At 25.2% G+C, this 17,748-nt stretch overlaps 1 protein-coding gene across 1 annotated transcript in view; it reads right to left on the minus strand.

Moving 5' to 3' along the window:
- The window catches only part of LOC122860412 (general transcriptional corepressor trfA), a 78,745-nt gene that overhangs the window by 3,096 nt on the left and 57,901 nt on the right, over nt 1–17,748 (minus strand). Inside the window, exons 3-5 of the mRNA XM_044164210.1 lie at nt 1,470–1,620; nt 769–1,055; nt 84–628 (exon numbers count right to left, since the gene is read on the minus strand). Coding sequence (XP_044020145.1) covers nt 84–628; nt 769–1,055; nt 1,470–1,620 — 983 coding nt within the window. The remainder of the gene's footprint in view (nt 1–83; nt 629–768; nt 1,056–1,469; nt 1,621–17,748) is intronic.

Genomic DNA, 17,748 nt, shown 5'->3' on the forward strand with positions numbered 1-17,748 from the left:
AAATATAAATAAATAAATAAATAATAAATCAATAAAATTCATATAAATAATTTAAAAATAAATTAAAGTAATAATCTATTTACCTTTCAACTTCAACTTTCGGCTCAGCTTTCATTGCTGCTTCAAGAACAGATGGTAATCTTGGTGTTTCAATTGTTGGTGAAAATGATCTTGTGGGACTTGCTGCTATAAATTGTGCACCATTATTATTTTTATTATTAAATTCATTTGCTGATGCATATGTTACAATTGTTGGTGTAAATGAATCATTTGTTAATGTTGTTGGTGGTGTTGTTGCAACAACAACAGTTGCTGTTGATGTTGTTTCTGATTGTTGTTCTTCTTCTTCTTCTTCAATAACAGTTGTATATAGCTGTTCAGCATTTGTAAATGTTAATATTTTTGGACTTGATGGATGTATGGTAATCATTTCATCTTTAATATCATCAATTAAATCACCACATTGTGGTGATAATACTGGTGATACATCAATACCTGGATCTGGACTTGATGTTTCAACTGTTTGTGTTGAACCAACAGCTGGTATTGACATTACTGATACAACTTGAAGATTATTAACTGCTTCTTCTGTTTCTTGAGCCATTACATTGTCAGTATGTTCAATTACCTTAAATAAAAAATTAATTATATCAAATTATAGTTGCTTTTTTTTTGTTGAAAATAAAAATATTGTCACCTGCAATTTTTGACAATTCAAGAATGATAATTATATAGAGAATTTGAAATAATTGAAATAATGATATTTACCTCGTGTGGTTGATAGGCAATAAGTTGATTGTCTCGGAATCTTTCTGGATAACGTTGTGTATGTATCGTTCGCATCTGCTTCTCCAGGTGCAATCTTTGATGACGTTCTTTTTCCAACTGTCTTTTTAAATCAACAATTTCACTGCTGGTACTTGTTGTACTACTATTACTTACAACTGAATGATTTTCTGATGATACTGTGATGACTGACATTGGCTCAGGTGACATACTGCCAAGACCCTCATCACCACTTTCACTAATATGTATTGGTAGACTTACAACGACACCTAAAATACAAAAAAATTAAATATTTAAATTTAAATGTTATTAAAACAGAAAAAATAAAATAATTTCCTCTTTTTTTTATTTACGACCCTTAAAATATTTTTCAAACTTATTTTACTAAATAAAAACACATACACAAATTGACTTTAACTTGTTTTTCGTTCTCTTCATACATATATTTATATTATTATTTTTTTTTTTCTACCAATGGCACTTGAAATCGCGTGTGCAATTGTACAACCCCTTTGCAAAAAAAAAATAAATACATATATCCGCACTACATAAATATTTTCTTTTTTTATAAATTATTATTATTACTATTACCCAAGAGTCAAAACATGCGTGCTTAAAAATTTCAAGCATAAGTTATAAAAATAATAATAATTTATGTTCCAATTTTTATTTCTTTCAAGTACCTTGACTTTCAGTTTTACGTTTTTTGATCGGCACATCACCACCCTCATGTTGATTCACCAATCTTTTGAGCTGACAATTTTGTGAAAGAAGCTGAGTCTTTTCCTGTTCCAACTGATAAATATATTCTGCTGTTTGTTGAAGTATTGCTGCCTGTAATCACAACGAAAAAAAAAAAAAAACAATAAGTATGACAATTCATGTGAGATGCTGAAGTAAACAGAGCTTATTCAGCACATAAAAAATAAAAAAAAATAAAACTAGTATATACAAGTAGAGAATAAAAATAGGGAAAAGAAAATTACGCAAAAAAAAGGGATGATGAGTGTGTGGTTACATGGAGGGTAGAAAAAAAAAGAGAGAAGGGAAAAAAAAAAAAATGAGAGAAAAAAAATCTGCACATCTGGCAAAATAAATTGAAAGACATTGGTTCTTTTCCTGTTTACCAAGTTCAACTTATAACGGGGTTAATGTTATGTTAAGTTTACCCCCACTGGTCAATATTCAGCATCACCATATACTTATAATAATGTAGGTAAAATAAATATTATATACATGTGTATATTGGAATAAAAAAAAAATACAGCAGGTGTTGTTGAGGAATATTAAAATTACACAATATGGAATCAGGTGTCGTGCGTAGTAGTAGTACTACGTAGTAAACAAAAATGACCTCGATGGGCTTTTTTTTTTTTTTATATTTATTTTATTCCATGTTGTAACGAAAGAACAAAAGGGCTAATTGATGATGGTGGTGAGGGTCGACGAGTAAAAAAATATATATAAGAAAAAAATGAAAGGAAGGAAGGAAAGAGTAAAAAAAATAAAAAAGGGATGTAAAGATGTTTGGCCTCTACGATTTGCACCTGCTGGTGAGTCTTCTTTTGCCACCACTAAAGACAGGACAGGTGGTCAATGAACGTGCAGATGTTGTATCACGTGGTACCCTTTATTATTGCCAAAATATATTTTTTTTTTATTATTGTTATTATACATTGAAAAATTATCATAAGATTTTATTTATATTTATTTTTCTAATGAAATAATGAATTTAGTTTAAATTAATAATTCGTATTTTGTTATTATTTATGTTAAAGGAATAATGCGGTTTTTTTTGGGTGGATATAATTTTCAAGATGAAAATGTAAATATATCTTTCATGTTATTATAGTTGATGTATTTTTGTATATAATTTTGGGGAATTGATGTTACAAAGTCACTAAAATACATGACTCACAAGGTAGTTATTTTTTTAATCTTTGAAATTTAAATTGATTCGGTTGATTTGTATATTTATTTGCTTGATCAACGAGAAATAAAAATATTATCAAGATACATTTTTAAATATGTTATTTATTTTTATCGTTTGATATTGAGCAAATAAATATTTATAAATAAAAAGAGTTTCGTAAAAAAATTTACATTATAAAATTTTATTTTATTTTTAGAAATTTTATAATATTATTTATTTTTATTTTCGTTATAAATAAATAATGATGACTCATTGATGAGTATAAAATATAAATAAATATTTCAAGATGAAGGTTATTTTATTTTTTATTTTTTTAAAAGAAAACAACGACAGGATTCGATCTCAAGGCTCTGACAACAAGCTGATCATGTTACATTGTGAAAGTGAGTCAATCAACCCTTGCAATATCAACTTCTCCAGCTCATTTATACCACGAATAAATTTACAGTGAGTTATTCTATCCTCAACGATAATATTATTCAACGAATATTCATACATGTAAAAATAAAAGCTGAAAATCAAACAAAGTTTCAAAAACAATGTCTAATACTTATAAGTATTTATAATTCTTCCAACTTTCATCTACTTTGTTTTTTGTTTTTGTTTTTTTATATTTATTTTTTATTTTTTCTTTTTGCTATTCAATGAGCAGATATTTAATATTATTATCATATTTGGATTTTGGACTAGTCATTGCCACACCATATTATTATTCCAGTTGGAAAATTTTTAAAGATTACTTGTTTTTTTTTTTTCTCCATTGTCCATATGTTTTATAATGAAACTTATGATCAGCAAATATTTTCCGACTATAATTTAATTGTGTAAAATTGTAGATTATTTAATTTAATATTAATGATTTTCATGATTTCCTTTTCATTTTTTTCTCAAACCCTTATGATGATAATTAATTTATTTCGTGAAATTTATATTTCATTGAAAATTTTTACAGATGCGGGGATAATTATTATCATTATCATTATGATGATGATGATGATGATTATTTTGTCAGGTAGAATAAGGGTCATAGGGGTAGTATACTATCATTAATCTCATTGATTTCTTGGTATGGATAATAATGGTCTAGAAACAACTGCCAACAGCTACGAACAATGATTATTCATGCTCACACGACATACTGAATTTATGATCAACTTGTACCACCTAATGTTGCATCAACAACACCAAAAATTTAATCGTTTTATTTAATAATTAATAATTATTAATTAACAATACAATGTATTTATTAATTCATTATAATTTGTGATGTAATTAATAACATAAAGAAATAAATTCAATTTGTTTTTTTTCAATTTTTCTATAAACTTATTTAATTATTAAAAAATAATAAATAAAAAAAATAATTTATTAATATTATTAGGTTTTATATTTTCAATAGTTTAAAATATTTTATCAAGTTTATTTTAGTGATAATAATGGTATTTTTGAGTCATTATGAAATGAATTCAAATATTTCAAGTAGTTAAGGACAATGAATAGTCAGACGGTTTATTTAAAAATTTAATTTTACATAAATAAATTATACTTTTGACTTGAATTTTTTTTTACAATTATGCAAAAAGAAAAGGTCAATAAAAATAATAAAAAATTGAAATTTTTACGAAAAAAAATAATAGTTTTTTTAATTTTTATAATTTTTTAAAAAAATTTAATTTTTTATCTCATTTACTTTGTTTTTTTTTTTTGTTCAAATATAATTTTGTTTTTCAGTTGGAAGCAATTTATTAATTATTTTTTTTTATTCAATCATTTAAATAAAGAACAAATATATTTATTTGCTTGAGTGTGTGTGTGTTGTGTGTGTAACCGTGAGATCAATATATGAAATTGCAATTCTCAAAAATGCATAATATAAAATGTGTAGCTAAAAGTGCGAAAAAAAAATTGAAAAAGAAGAAAGACATGTAATAATACCATCACGCACGTTTCTCAGAACAAGTTATGTAAAAAGCAGATGATGATGATGACGGTGATGAGGATGATGATGATGATGATGATGTTGATGTAGAATAAAAAGAATTTTAAAAAAAAAACATCAAAAGAGATGAGGGAAAAAAAGAAAAAGAAAAAAAAAATCAACGAAATAACGAAAAAGAAAATAAAAAAACTATTCAACAATAACAGTGGACCGGATGTTGAACAAGTTTTTGCTGATCCATTTTTGTCAAAAGAAAAGAATGAATAAAAAAAAAGAAACGTCTTCCCCATGGTAGTTGTAGACATGAGCAATTTAATGTCCATCTCCAATTAAATTTACCAAATACATCGTAAATATTTTTACAGTCAAATTCCGATATATTTATATTGATTTATTATCCTCAACTTTTCAAGGAACATATCGTTTGTCTACAACAATATTCAAACATTATTTTTTCCAAAATAATATGGAACCAAAGAAACAAAAAACAACAAAATAAATCATTCCTTCAATTTATTTAAGATGAATTGATTTTTTTTCTCTACAAAAACTTTTTATTACGAAAGTATTGTAAAAAAGTATTATATTCGATGATGATGATGATGGTGATGAGGGCTCAAGTCAACTTGGAAAGAGAGAATTGCTTCCAAATAATTTTTTTCTATTCTCATTTTTGTTTTTTGCGAAACAAGTAGATGAAAAAAAAGCTCGACACGTTGGTGACAAGAGGAGAGCTTAAATAAGAAGCTGAGAGGCAAGAGGAAAGGTATATAAATTTCGAAAACGAAAGATGAGAAAATATAGATACAGTGAATTTAACCAAAGTTGTGTTTCAACGCACGTGCCAAATATTTTTTCGATAATACCGTTTTGCCGGAGCTCAGGCCAAGGTCGACCTCTTACGTATTTTTTTTTTTTCTTCATTTTATCTTTGAGCTTCTTTTGCCTATGTACATTTGTGTTTGTTAACCAACACATGTATCAAACAAATATACACTTACAGACAAAAATAATTTGAGAGATAGCAAATTTACAAGTGACCCCGAGGGAAAGAAAAGACATCGAGAAAATAATACACATATATAAACAATATGTGTGTGAAATGTGAATATATATTTAAAATATTTTTGAATATGTGTAAGGTGAGAGAATGATTTTTTTTTTTTGAAATAAGCTCGTTCAAAAAAATTACGGACCAACGCCTTCCAACATCAAAAGTTACTTTTCTTTTCTTTTTTTACTTGTATTTTTTTTTGTTCTGGTAATCACCCTAGACAGCTGCCACTCTTATTCTCCCTTAATTTTATTTTTTTTTCTTTTTATTTCATATATACTTTTGATCATTATTTAACTTTTTATATCTTTACCAAAAACATGTACGTTTTATTTCAAACATTAAACTGCACAATTGAAAACAATTGCTTTTTTCAATTGAGAACAACAAAATTTTGGTAATTTGTGGATTACATCTTATATATTTTTATTTTTTTATTATGTAATATAGCTTAACATGAGCTTTTTTTCTTTTTGATTATTTTTGCGGTTATAAAATTGCCTTTGGGGTATGTATTTTCAAGTTATTGCCAATATAATAGCGGTAAAAAAACTGTCGTCAATAAAAATTAAGAGGTTAAAAAATTTCTAACGCCTTTGTACATTTAATTATTAATAAAATTTGATTATTTTTATTCATAAATTGTATCATTATAGCCTTGAAAAAAAATCCATGTATTATTTTCTTTTTTTGTCATTTATAAAAACAATAATTTTTTATATTGATAATTAAATTTAAAATGAAAAAATCAAGTTGATAATTAAAAATAATATATAAATAATTTTATTCAAGTTGTAAAAATGATGAAAAAAAAAAATATATATGTGATACTCTTGAGGCCAAATGGTCTTGTATTGAAGGACAAGAAAAGTATTAACATTAAATCTTTCAAGTACACCAACCACTTGTGGTTTGGTGCAACGTATAACGCCATGAAATTCCTCAACTGGTTACTACTATACCCTTTTTATTTTATTTATTTTTTTTTCATTTTAATTTATATATTATTTTTTTATTTCCAAAATATATTTTTTATTCATTTTTATATTTTTTAATTTTTATTATAATAATAATGATGATACGTACACCAAATAAAACATATATAAAAATAAAAAAAGAATAAATATTATATCTGCAGAGGGAAGAGCCTCCCACCTAGCCAGTTAACTCTCCTGACAGAGATTGGAATTGCTATACTTTTTTTTATTATTGTGGCGGCATTCCAAAGACCAGACGCCGCACACGCGGCCAAAAGCTCCAATTCTCATCTCGATATATACATTTAAATATATATAAAATGTATATATGTATATATAAAAATAATGTAACATGGTAGTTTTTTTTTAGTAAGGGTTATACTCACAACCGAAAAAGGATCTGGATTATTTTTTGGACCTGTTTATACTCATACAAATAAATAACACGTACATACACACACAGCACACTACAGGTAGATATATACATTTGCAAATTGTATATGGCTATATATTAAATAAATAAAACACAAAACTTCAACATTAAACTTGAGAAAGAAACAGACACTCTTGACTACGGTTAATTAAGGAGAACGAGAAGGTCGTGTTAACGAGGTTCAAAGTGCGATAGTTTAATCCTTGCAATTTTGCATTTTATTTTTTCATATAATTGTGAGAGCAATTGGAACATTGGTGTTAAAAAGCTTAAAAATTACATTCACCAGATATTTAAATTAAAATTTTTACAGGGTTCATAAGTATTGATATATTAAAATAAAAAATAGAGTAGTATTTTAATGAGAATTTTCATTTTATTTATGTGATAAAAATGATGATTTTTTAGCTTGTAATTGCACATTGATTATTTAATTTTTTAACATTGTTATATGTATATTTATTTGAGATGAATAATAAATGAAAGAAATTTGTATAAATGCAAAAATTGTATGTTGATTCTTATATGGGATAGTGGAATGTTAAATGTGATATTCCGTTATATCCCATTATCCAAAGTCACGTTTTGATGAAACGAACGAATCGTGAAAAACATCATTGGTAGCTTAAGTAAAAAATATATTTAAAAAAATTATATTAAAAAATAGTTAAAGGGGGCAAAACGATTAATAAAAATTCTTTTATTATAATTTTTTAGTACGCGAAAATTGGATTCGTGACTTTTGATATATATATCTGTGTCATTTGATGAAAATTAAAAATTTATTTATTAAGCCAAGTGAAAATTGGAAGGACATACTGTGATGAAAAAGAGAGAAAATAATTTTCATGTTTGATATTTTATGTGGCGTATGATGTTGGGTGTTTTTAGTGGGCGTTGTGAAAACACTTACATTTACATTGTCAGTTGTTGCGGAAACTGGAAAGCATACTTTGGAATTTGGATGAACGTAAAATTAGCATTTTCAGTACAGTCGCATTCGTAGGAAAAAAAAACAATTTTGGAAACAAGTACATGACATTTTGTTGATGTTTTAAAATACATAATCACAAAAATATTTTAAACTAATTTAACAAGTTAAAATAACCAAACAAAAAAACAAATGATAATTATTATTTTGAATTTTAAATTACATAATTGAAAAATATATTAGATCCCACACACGAAGGATTTTATAAATGTAAAATTATTTTATTCATTTTTTTTCTTAATAATTTTATCTGTTATAGCCGGAAGTATAAAAAGAGATTTTTCATTTCTTTTTTCAATTGTCAACTTTTAAACTATTGATAAAAAAAAATTAATTAATTAATATAAAAAAAAAAAATCTTTTGTTTCTCAGATTTTTAAATTGTTTTATTTCGCATTTACGTTAATATCAACAACTGGGAATATTTAATTTTTGAAAATTTTGAAAAATCAAAATTAGGCAGGTTTTTATATTATTTATAATAATTTAAACTTTGTGCGATGGATAAAATGTTTCATCAATCATATAAAAAAACATATATATTATTTAAGATGCAAAAATATATTTACAACACACTTGAGTGTTTTTATATTTTAAAATTTAATATAAATCTTCTTTATTTATTTTTCATATGAAAATTACAAAAGAGAAAAAAAAAATATGATACTTGTAATGTTGCAAGTTGAACTAAAAACACACGGTTAATTTAAATTCTCAGGATTTAATGAGGCAGTCAGCGGGTGGCAAATATTACTCTCGTGAAATATCATACGTATATATTAAAAACTTCGAAAAAAAATGATCAAATATTTTAAAAAATATGCAAATAAAAAAGCCACAATTAATGAACAAATATTTCAAAAATATTGATTCCATTTGACAAATTATAAAAGTAATAAATTTAAAATAATAAAAAAATATACAATATAATAATTATGGTCGTAAAAAAATTTAATAGTATGCTTTAAAAGTAGCAATAAACCTTAATAAACAATAACGATGATAAGTCATAAAATTGAATATAATAAAAAAATAGTTAAAATTTATATTTAACAAAAAAAAAAATAAGCAAAATGGGCAACTGACGCCGGTCGTTGTCTCAGTTTTCTTGGCACGCAATTGCATATAATACCTACCGGTGTAAAACGGTCTGCTTGTGTATAGAATCTCGTCAGATTATGTTGCGCGGGTCAGGCGTCGCGGCGCCAAGGTATTGTAGAAAATAAACAAAAAAAAAAACTAAAAAACCTAGATGAAAAGAAGAAAAACACGTCGACGACCTGCCAACCGAGCCAAAGTATATAACATTAGAAATTAAAACACAACTTGCAAAGGCATTTTTTTTGCTTTTTTTTTTTTTTTATAATTTTTTAACTCAAAAATAACGTTTCTAAGAATTTTAAATATGTTTTAATATACAAGTCAGTCAGGCATATTTCTATGCATTTTATGAAAATTAAATTCTGACAAAAAGAAATAATTTATAATGATGTCATCAAATGTCATGTATACTTGGAAAAAATTGAGTGGATTTAATTATTTCAACTTCAGAGGGATATTTAATTTAAAAAAAAAAAAATAATCTACCAAATTAGTGTGTTATAATATTTTACATGACTCGAATGAAGGATGATTTAGTAAAAAAAAATATTTAGATGTTTCAATAATTTTTGAGTCAAATTTAAATCCCTGGAAAAAAGAGGGAAAGAAGCTGGATAAAATAAATTGAGTTATTAAATTTGTAAAGATGATGAAGAGGTCTAGGACAATTACGGATAAAAGTAACTCAAGTACTGGAGTATTTTTGAGTATACTTGAGAGTCCTGTGTTTCGTGTTTAAGTGGATTGTCAAGTTGGCTAAAATTTACAAGTGAATCAACAAACCAAAAACGTTTTTTCAAATAAAATAAAGTTTAACTAGAAATGACCAAATTGATTTTGATAAAGAACAATGGTATAATGAAAAAAAAAAAATGCCAACTTTTTTATTTGTTTAAGTACGTGTAAAAAGTATTTAATTTATCAAAATTAAATTATTTTTTAAATAATCATTTGTATTTAATATATAAATTTTCATAAACAAATTAACAACTTGAATCAACTCTCTTGACTTTCTAATTAATTCAAAATTTAATATAATTTTTTGTGGCAAAATATAATTATTACAATGCCAACAATGAGATATACATTTCGTCTACAATAAATCAGAATAATTTTTGAACTTTTAAGTACCTTAATACAATCCTAACGACATTAAAGTAAAAAAAAAAAAAGTATAAAAATAACAGCACAGGATACTTAAGAACATTTGTGTGGAAAAAAAAAATGTATATAAATAAAAATAAATACATTATTGTCACGATAAATTAAGAAAACTAGCAAAGAAAAATCAAAGTGTATATGAGCGTGGTTTTCATAATGATAATTCAAGTTGGTAAAGCAATTATCACAGTGAAAAAAGAGACGGGGGAATTGCCATAAAGTTACTTGACATAGTGGGTATACGTATAACTTCATCCCTTGTGCTGAAATTTATTTTTTTTTATTTTTTTAAACTCAAGTAGGGTAGTTATGTGCCTCTCTCAGTAAGTCGTACTACGTGGAGTAAAAAAAAAATTTGCATAAATACATAAACTTGGTGTTTGCACGCGTCACCACCGTCATTTTATTTTTTTTTTTTTTTCAAGAAATTTCTTCTTCTTTTTCTCAATTGCAACACACATATATATCATCTCTAAAAGTTTTTATACTTTACACTAAATAATAATTCATTTTTTTTCTTTTCTTTCAAGTACTTGGTTTTTTATACTCCTAAAAAACCAAATAAATAATTAAAATGAATAAAAACAAAAAGCTGAATTGAATTTTTCTTTTTTTGGGAAAGTACTTGTATATTATGATAATTTAAAATTAGATTAACAAAAAAAATGAAATAATGGTTGAATGGTTTATTACAGTCCGTTGATTTCAATTCATTTGATATTGTTGAAGAATAAAGTTTAAGCAGTAAGATAAATAATACAAGAGGATAAGTAAATTATCTTGTACGCCAGTTAAGAGGATCCTTTTCTTGCCAAGTAAGTATATTGTGTGGCATACCAAGTCTCACTATTATAAAAGTATACAGTGAGTATTCTTTGAAAGAAAATAAAATTTTATTTTCACCAGTTCACTACTCTAAAGTATTTTTTTTCTCCTCATCATCATCATCATCATCAAGTGCGTCCTCTTTCTTATATTTTTTTTATTTTCAAGATGAATGGAATGTCGCCAAACTGGCATTGGTAAAATAATTATATGATTATTATTAATAAAAATAGGAAGAAAAAAATAGGGTGCAAGTTGTAAAATTGACTGTGAAAAATAGTGAATAAATATCTTGGCAATGTTCATTATAAATCTTGAAGAATCCAGACCATGAGGCACGTGGCCGTTTATGGTAGACACTGATGCTGCTGTTACTTTGATAGTTTATATATATATGTGAATAAACATTACACTATACATACACATATTGGTATTGGTATATAAATTTATATATACATTTAAACATTGAGAATCTCACGACCGCGCCGGACGTATGGACGACCATGACCTTGACTGTCTAACAAGGACAATATCATCATGATTTACCAAGTGATTTAGAATAAATATATATATATCCATTGGAATTCGGAAGAAGAAAAATAAAAATAAATTTCATATAAAATTATAATAAATTGATAGATAAAATTATAATTAAATAGATTAAAAATTTTAAATATAAAAATTGTTTTTTCTTTTTTATATTTATTTGTTTGTGTTGTTTTTTTTACTTAGTGCTATTAATATGTGTTTGGAATTTTTTTCTAGTTTGTAAATTTAATGCTAATTTTTATATTCAAGTATTTATTTTAAATTTAAGTCGTTTATTTATTTATTGAGTCGAGTTTTAAGCAAATATCTTGATTAAATTTAACAGACAATTTAAAGATTATTTAATATATAAATTAACATTTAATTTATAAGAAAAAAATAATTATTAGTGTGTTTTATTTTAGCAACAAGTAAGACAATAAAAAAAATATTTTTCAATTAATTAATTTATATATATTTTGATCAATTTGTTTATGCTTTATATATTTAAATTTTCCAAGATGAAATTTTATCTAAATTTAACATTGTAAATAAAATTAGTTTAATATTTATTTTTAAATTATAAAATTGATATTTGCATATCAATTTTACATTCAGCTCAATGACTACACGATAAAATAATATTTACTTGTATAAAATACCAAATAAAATATTAAATTTAAGAAAAATAAAATAATGGTAATATGGAAAAAGTTTTGAGGTGGAAAAAAGAGATAGTATTGTTACAATTTTAATAAAATATATGTGTGTGCTTTTTATTTTTTTATTAGTACATAGTCTTCTAAAAAAAGGGTGAAAAGTATTGAGAATTCAAGTGTCCTCAAGGCACACAAATCGACCATCGAAGGTAAAGAGTATAAAGTTTGCAAAGTGCAGTACCTATTGCAGATGAAAAAAAAAAAAAAAACAATATAAGATAAGAAAGAAAGAGTTTGAAAGTAGTGAAAAAGAGTGAGAAATAAAAAAAAGCAGTAATAAGGGAGCAGTATAAATTCCTCTTTTATTCTTGGTAAATATAAGGAAAGAAGGAGAGCAAACTTGGTCATAGTGGAAACTTTTAGTCTCTTTGCATTCCACAATCGTTCAGTTTTTTTTTTTTAAAAACATTTCTTTACACATTCTTTAGCTTTGTATTATCAAATGAAAAATTATCATGATGATTATAACCTGTGTGCCATTATTCTCCTCGATAAAAAAAGAGAAAAAAAAAAACCAACAACAAAAACCGCAACTGTAGCAAATAAAAAAAAATGGATATAAAAAATTAGCATTAAACTCACGCGTGTAAAATATATTTCAGAGAACTGATGGTGTTGAGGATCTTGCCGCGAATGTCAACCAAGTGTTACGGTAAATATTTTTTCGTGGTAAAAATGAAACACATGGATAAGAAACACAAGTGCGAATAATGCAATTTTATATACATATATATGCAACCGACATCTGTGTCATCCTTTTATTCTCGACAACTACTATATTCTCTTTTGAACCTTCTGACTATATACACAATGACAGTGTGTCTATATTGGGACACGAAGGGAAACTCTTTTCTGTATCCACTGTGTTTGTCAAGTTGACGATGTGCAATCTTGTCGCTCTCTCAGTCTCTCCTTCTCTCTTTTAACTATAGCTCATGTATATTATATATATACCTGGTCTTGTGTATATATAACCAGCATTCAATGCTTGTATTATTATCATCATCATCATCATCACAACTTTGAGTACGCTATGTAGGAAAATTATATTTTATTATCATTCAATGTACGACTAACTTTGGACCACCAATACATAATAGAACTTAATCATAATAGAAACATTCTATATATGAAAATGAAACTTTTATTTTTTTTTTTTATGTAATATCTTTGTAGTAGAGGTAAAAAAAAAATCCAACTATCCAAGTAAATGCAACCATAGTGCTGCAGTCTATTTGAAAAGAAAATCTTTGATTATTTTTTCTTTTTTGATGCCTAAGAAAATTTATGAAAATTACACTTTGTTTAGCTTGGAAAATATCATTTTTTATATGTCGTATATTTATTTTTATTTTTTCAACATACTTGTAGAAAAATGTCATGCATATAAGACTTTTTGACTCTTTGTATTCTTGAAATTTTCGTCTAGTTTTTTTTACATTTTTTTCATGTAAGAAAAAGTGAAGAAGAAGAAGATGAAGACGAGCTCGTACACATAGTTTTCTGGAACTTTAATATCCAGCTTGTTTTTTAAAAAAAAAAAAAGATTAAAGATCCAAAGCCCACACTATTTGTCATGCGGCATCATCACTGCGTAAGTTTTCTTTTCTTTTTATAAATTTTCAAGAGCTAAAAGAGTTAAACTTTTTGTAAAAATGTGTGGCAAATATGTGTAAAGAAAATATATAGATATTCTTAAAAAATGAGAATGAAAAAAAACATGAGATATAAAATTATATTACAAGTATAGAGGGTTGAGGTAGAGTGCCAATGAACGTTCTTTAACTTTGGTAAAATAGCGTGAAAATATAATTTATCCATGGTAATACTTTGAGAGTAGTTGAATGTTAAATTTACGAGTGAAAAATGAATTTTTTTATTTTTTATATTTGACTGTATTTTAAATGAAATATTGGCCATTGTGGTAGTGGTGGTTGGTGAAGATTTAATATTGTTAAATGTCCCATTGGGACAGGGTAAGAAAATTTAGAGGGTGCTTGTTAAAAAAAAAAAAAAATAAAGAAAAAATAGATTTGACAATTAGTGGGTTATTAAATATCGTTGTCAGTTTTAAATATTAATACCATGAATAATATTGCTTGTTATAAAAAAAAAAAAAATTTAATGAAAAAATAAAAATTTATGAGAAGCTTTATCGGCCCACCATTGGAGTCGTGCGAACAACTATGCACATTCTTTACTAGTTGTATACCTATGTTTACTGAATGAAGAATATACTGTACATGATACTTACTATGGGAAATATAATAGATTTAAAGATAATAAATACAAAAATAAAAATATATTAAATAAATAGTAAAACAAAAAACAATAATACAAATTAAAAAATAAAATAAATAAATAAAAAATAACATTATAAAAAATAAAATCATGAAACTTTATCAGAATTTAAATGCATATGAATTAAACATAGTTAACGAACATACTGTATTGTTTAAGGCGAATATACACGTACGTATCAGGGGAACTTACTTATATGGCCTTTTATTCTACTCTGAGAATAGAATACAACTAAAATTTACTTTAAATAAAAATATAGTTAAATAAATAACAACAAAAACAACAAAAACAAAAACAAAAAATCCTTAAAATAATTAATCAAAAAAATAGCATAGTAAAAGTATGTAAAATCATGGAAAGATTCAAGTCTTGAAATGTTTCTGTACAAATTAGAAGCTGTAACAACATACTCGTCGTGTGGATGTATGATTTTTTTTTTTTTTATATTATTTTGTTTTACAACTTTACTTTAAAGTCACTGAACTCGTACAAATGAGAAAAGAGAGTTACAAAATCAAAGTTGTTATTTATTTTTTATTTAAAATAATTTTTTTTTTTTTTCAAATGTGTGTGTAGTCTTGAGGACAATTTTATTTTATTTATTTTTATCATTCCAAGAAAATATACTATGATAATATAAATACGTAATGTAAACACATGAAACGATGAATACCTGAGCTCAATCGAATTCTAAGAAATGACCTTAGTACCTGGATGTTGAATCGTAACGGTCAATCGAGGAATTTGAATCAATTAAATTTTTTAAATTTCGACATATTATATTTTACTATACAATTATTGTTGTTGGTATTTAAAGTCTTTATGAATTATTAAAAATATTAATTTATAGATGAAATTGTAAAATTATTTTGATTATCACTTGAAATTAAAATATAATCATTTTACTAATTTTTTAAAAGTATTTCAGCAATTTAAAATTAATTCAATTATTGAAATTATTTGATGTACAAAAGCTCGTTAAAATTACATGAAAAAAATCAATTAAAATCATGAAATAATTAAATTTTCTCATTAAAAACCCAAAATTTATGTTTTAAAAATATTTATAATATTTAATTTTATATTTTTAAATATTATAATTAAAAATCAATTTTAATAGTTAAAATAATTATTTAATTTTTACTTTTTATAATACAAAATCAATATATTATTTCTACATTTTATGTTATTTAACTTTGTAGAAATAGCGAAAAAAAAAAAAATCAAAACAAATATAATATACTTGACAAATTAACTTGCATGTTTATTGTAAAACTTGAATTATCAACACTGGAAAATTAAAAAGAATGGTAAATATTTCACGCTGTTGTATGACTAAAGAATGTAAAGGAAAAAAAAAGAAATGAGCAAAGGAAAAACAAACGTTGCGGGAGAATAAATGGAGGTAATTCAAGATCGTCGGTGTTGGCTTGAGCAGTCAGGGAAAAAGGCCCGCAATGGGTCAGACGAAGCGTGGCGATAATTGCTAGCTTTTGCTGCAAACAGTAGAAAATATATTATTTCAAATAAAAAAATAAAAACAAATAAATTTAAGAAAAAAAAAAAACTCATCATAATTTTTTCCCATTATCTTTTTTACAATTAATAATATATTTCAAAAATATATTTTGTCATTATTTATATTTTTAAATGATTATTATTTATTTTCTCACGTCCTGTCGCGCGTGTCCTATTGTAAAAATACATTGCTGACCTCGAATGACAAACAAAACGCACTTGCAAGTTGTCTGCGGTTTATTTCGAACCACAAGATTTTATCGAAATTGTCAGAAGACTGTATGCCTCAGTATTTTATTGGTTTTCATCTCGTCGTCTTCGTCGTCTACATCTCCTAGTGGTGGTCTCTCACGTCGATCTCTTTTTTTTTTTTTTATTATATTTAATTTTTTTTTTACCACATTTTTTACTACTTTACTTTTTACGATTTATTTTTATTCTTATTGCAAGTCGTTTTTGCCGCATTCAATTTTGCAATTTTTTCCAACTGAAATTTTTTTATTTTTGATATTTTATTTTCAAGATAATGCATATTTGATGCCATATCAACGACAAATTTTTGTATTTATATTTCATTCTTTTCTCTGAAGCTTTAATGACAAAATAAATAAAATTAAAAAAAAAAAAAAAACAATTGTTACAATGCAGATAATAAATAAAATAATATTGTGGTTTTAAAAATTCTCACAATTTTCTATTGACATTAATATGAACAATAGAATATGTTTATTAACAATTGATGCATGATTAGTATTCTTGCGCAACACACAGTCCACTCTCATCTTAATAGTTAATAATAATTTCTTGTTTTTATTTTATTCATCATGGCATTTTATTTGTTATTTTTTTTCACTTGATTATATTCCAACATTTAATAATACCTATCTCACCACTTGATACATTTAACAACCAGGTATTTTTTTTTTTCATCCTTTTAATAATATTATTTTTTTAAATTTCATGTGCAATGTTCGTCACACAAACACACACAGTTGATTCATCGTGAGAATAAAATTAATTGACAATAATTATACTAGCTATAAAAATAGATATAATATAAAATAATCGATTGGCTAACGGTTTGTTACGACAATTACTAACGATCAAATAAAAAAAAAATTTACAAGAGGTGTTTGTGGAAAAAAATTAATAGTTGTTGAAATAATTTATATATAATAATATGTTGATGTAAGAATAACAACAAAGATATTATTAAATGCAAAAAAAAAAAAATAATAATTTTTTCATTCTTTAAATTAAAAAATTATTGTAGATGATAAGAGATGATGGCGCTAGAATGAGAAGACAGTGTGGGTGCGATCGTCGTCATGGATATAGCCAACCAATCTCGCGTAATTACCGGCCATCTCGATAAGTATCGATCTTGGTGGCAACAGCAGCAGCAGCAGTAGTAGTAACACCACCACTATCACAAATACCAATATAACCAATAACAACAGAAATTGTGCCAGGAGTATGCCA

The sequence above is a fragment of the Aphidius gifuensis genome, linkage group LG1 (assembly GCF_014905175.1).
Source record: "Aphidius gifuensis isolate YNYX2018 linkage group LG1, ASM1490517v1, whole genome shotgun sequence".
NCBI lineage: Eukaryota > Metazoa > Arthropoda > Insecta > Hymenoptera > Braconidae > Aphidius > Aphidius gifuensis.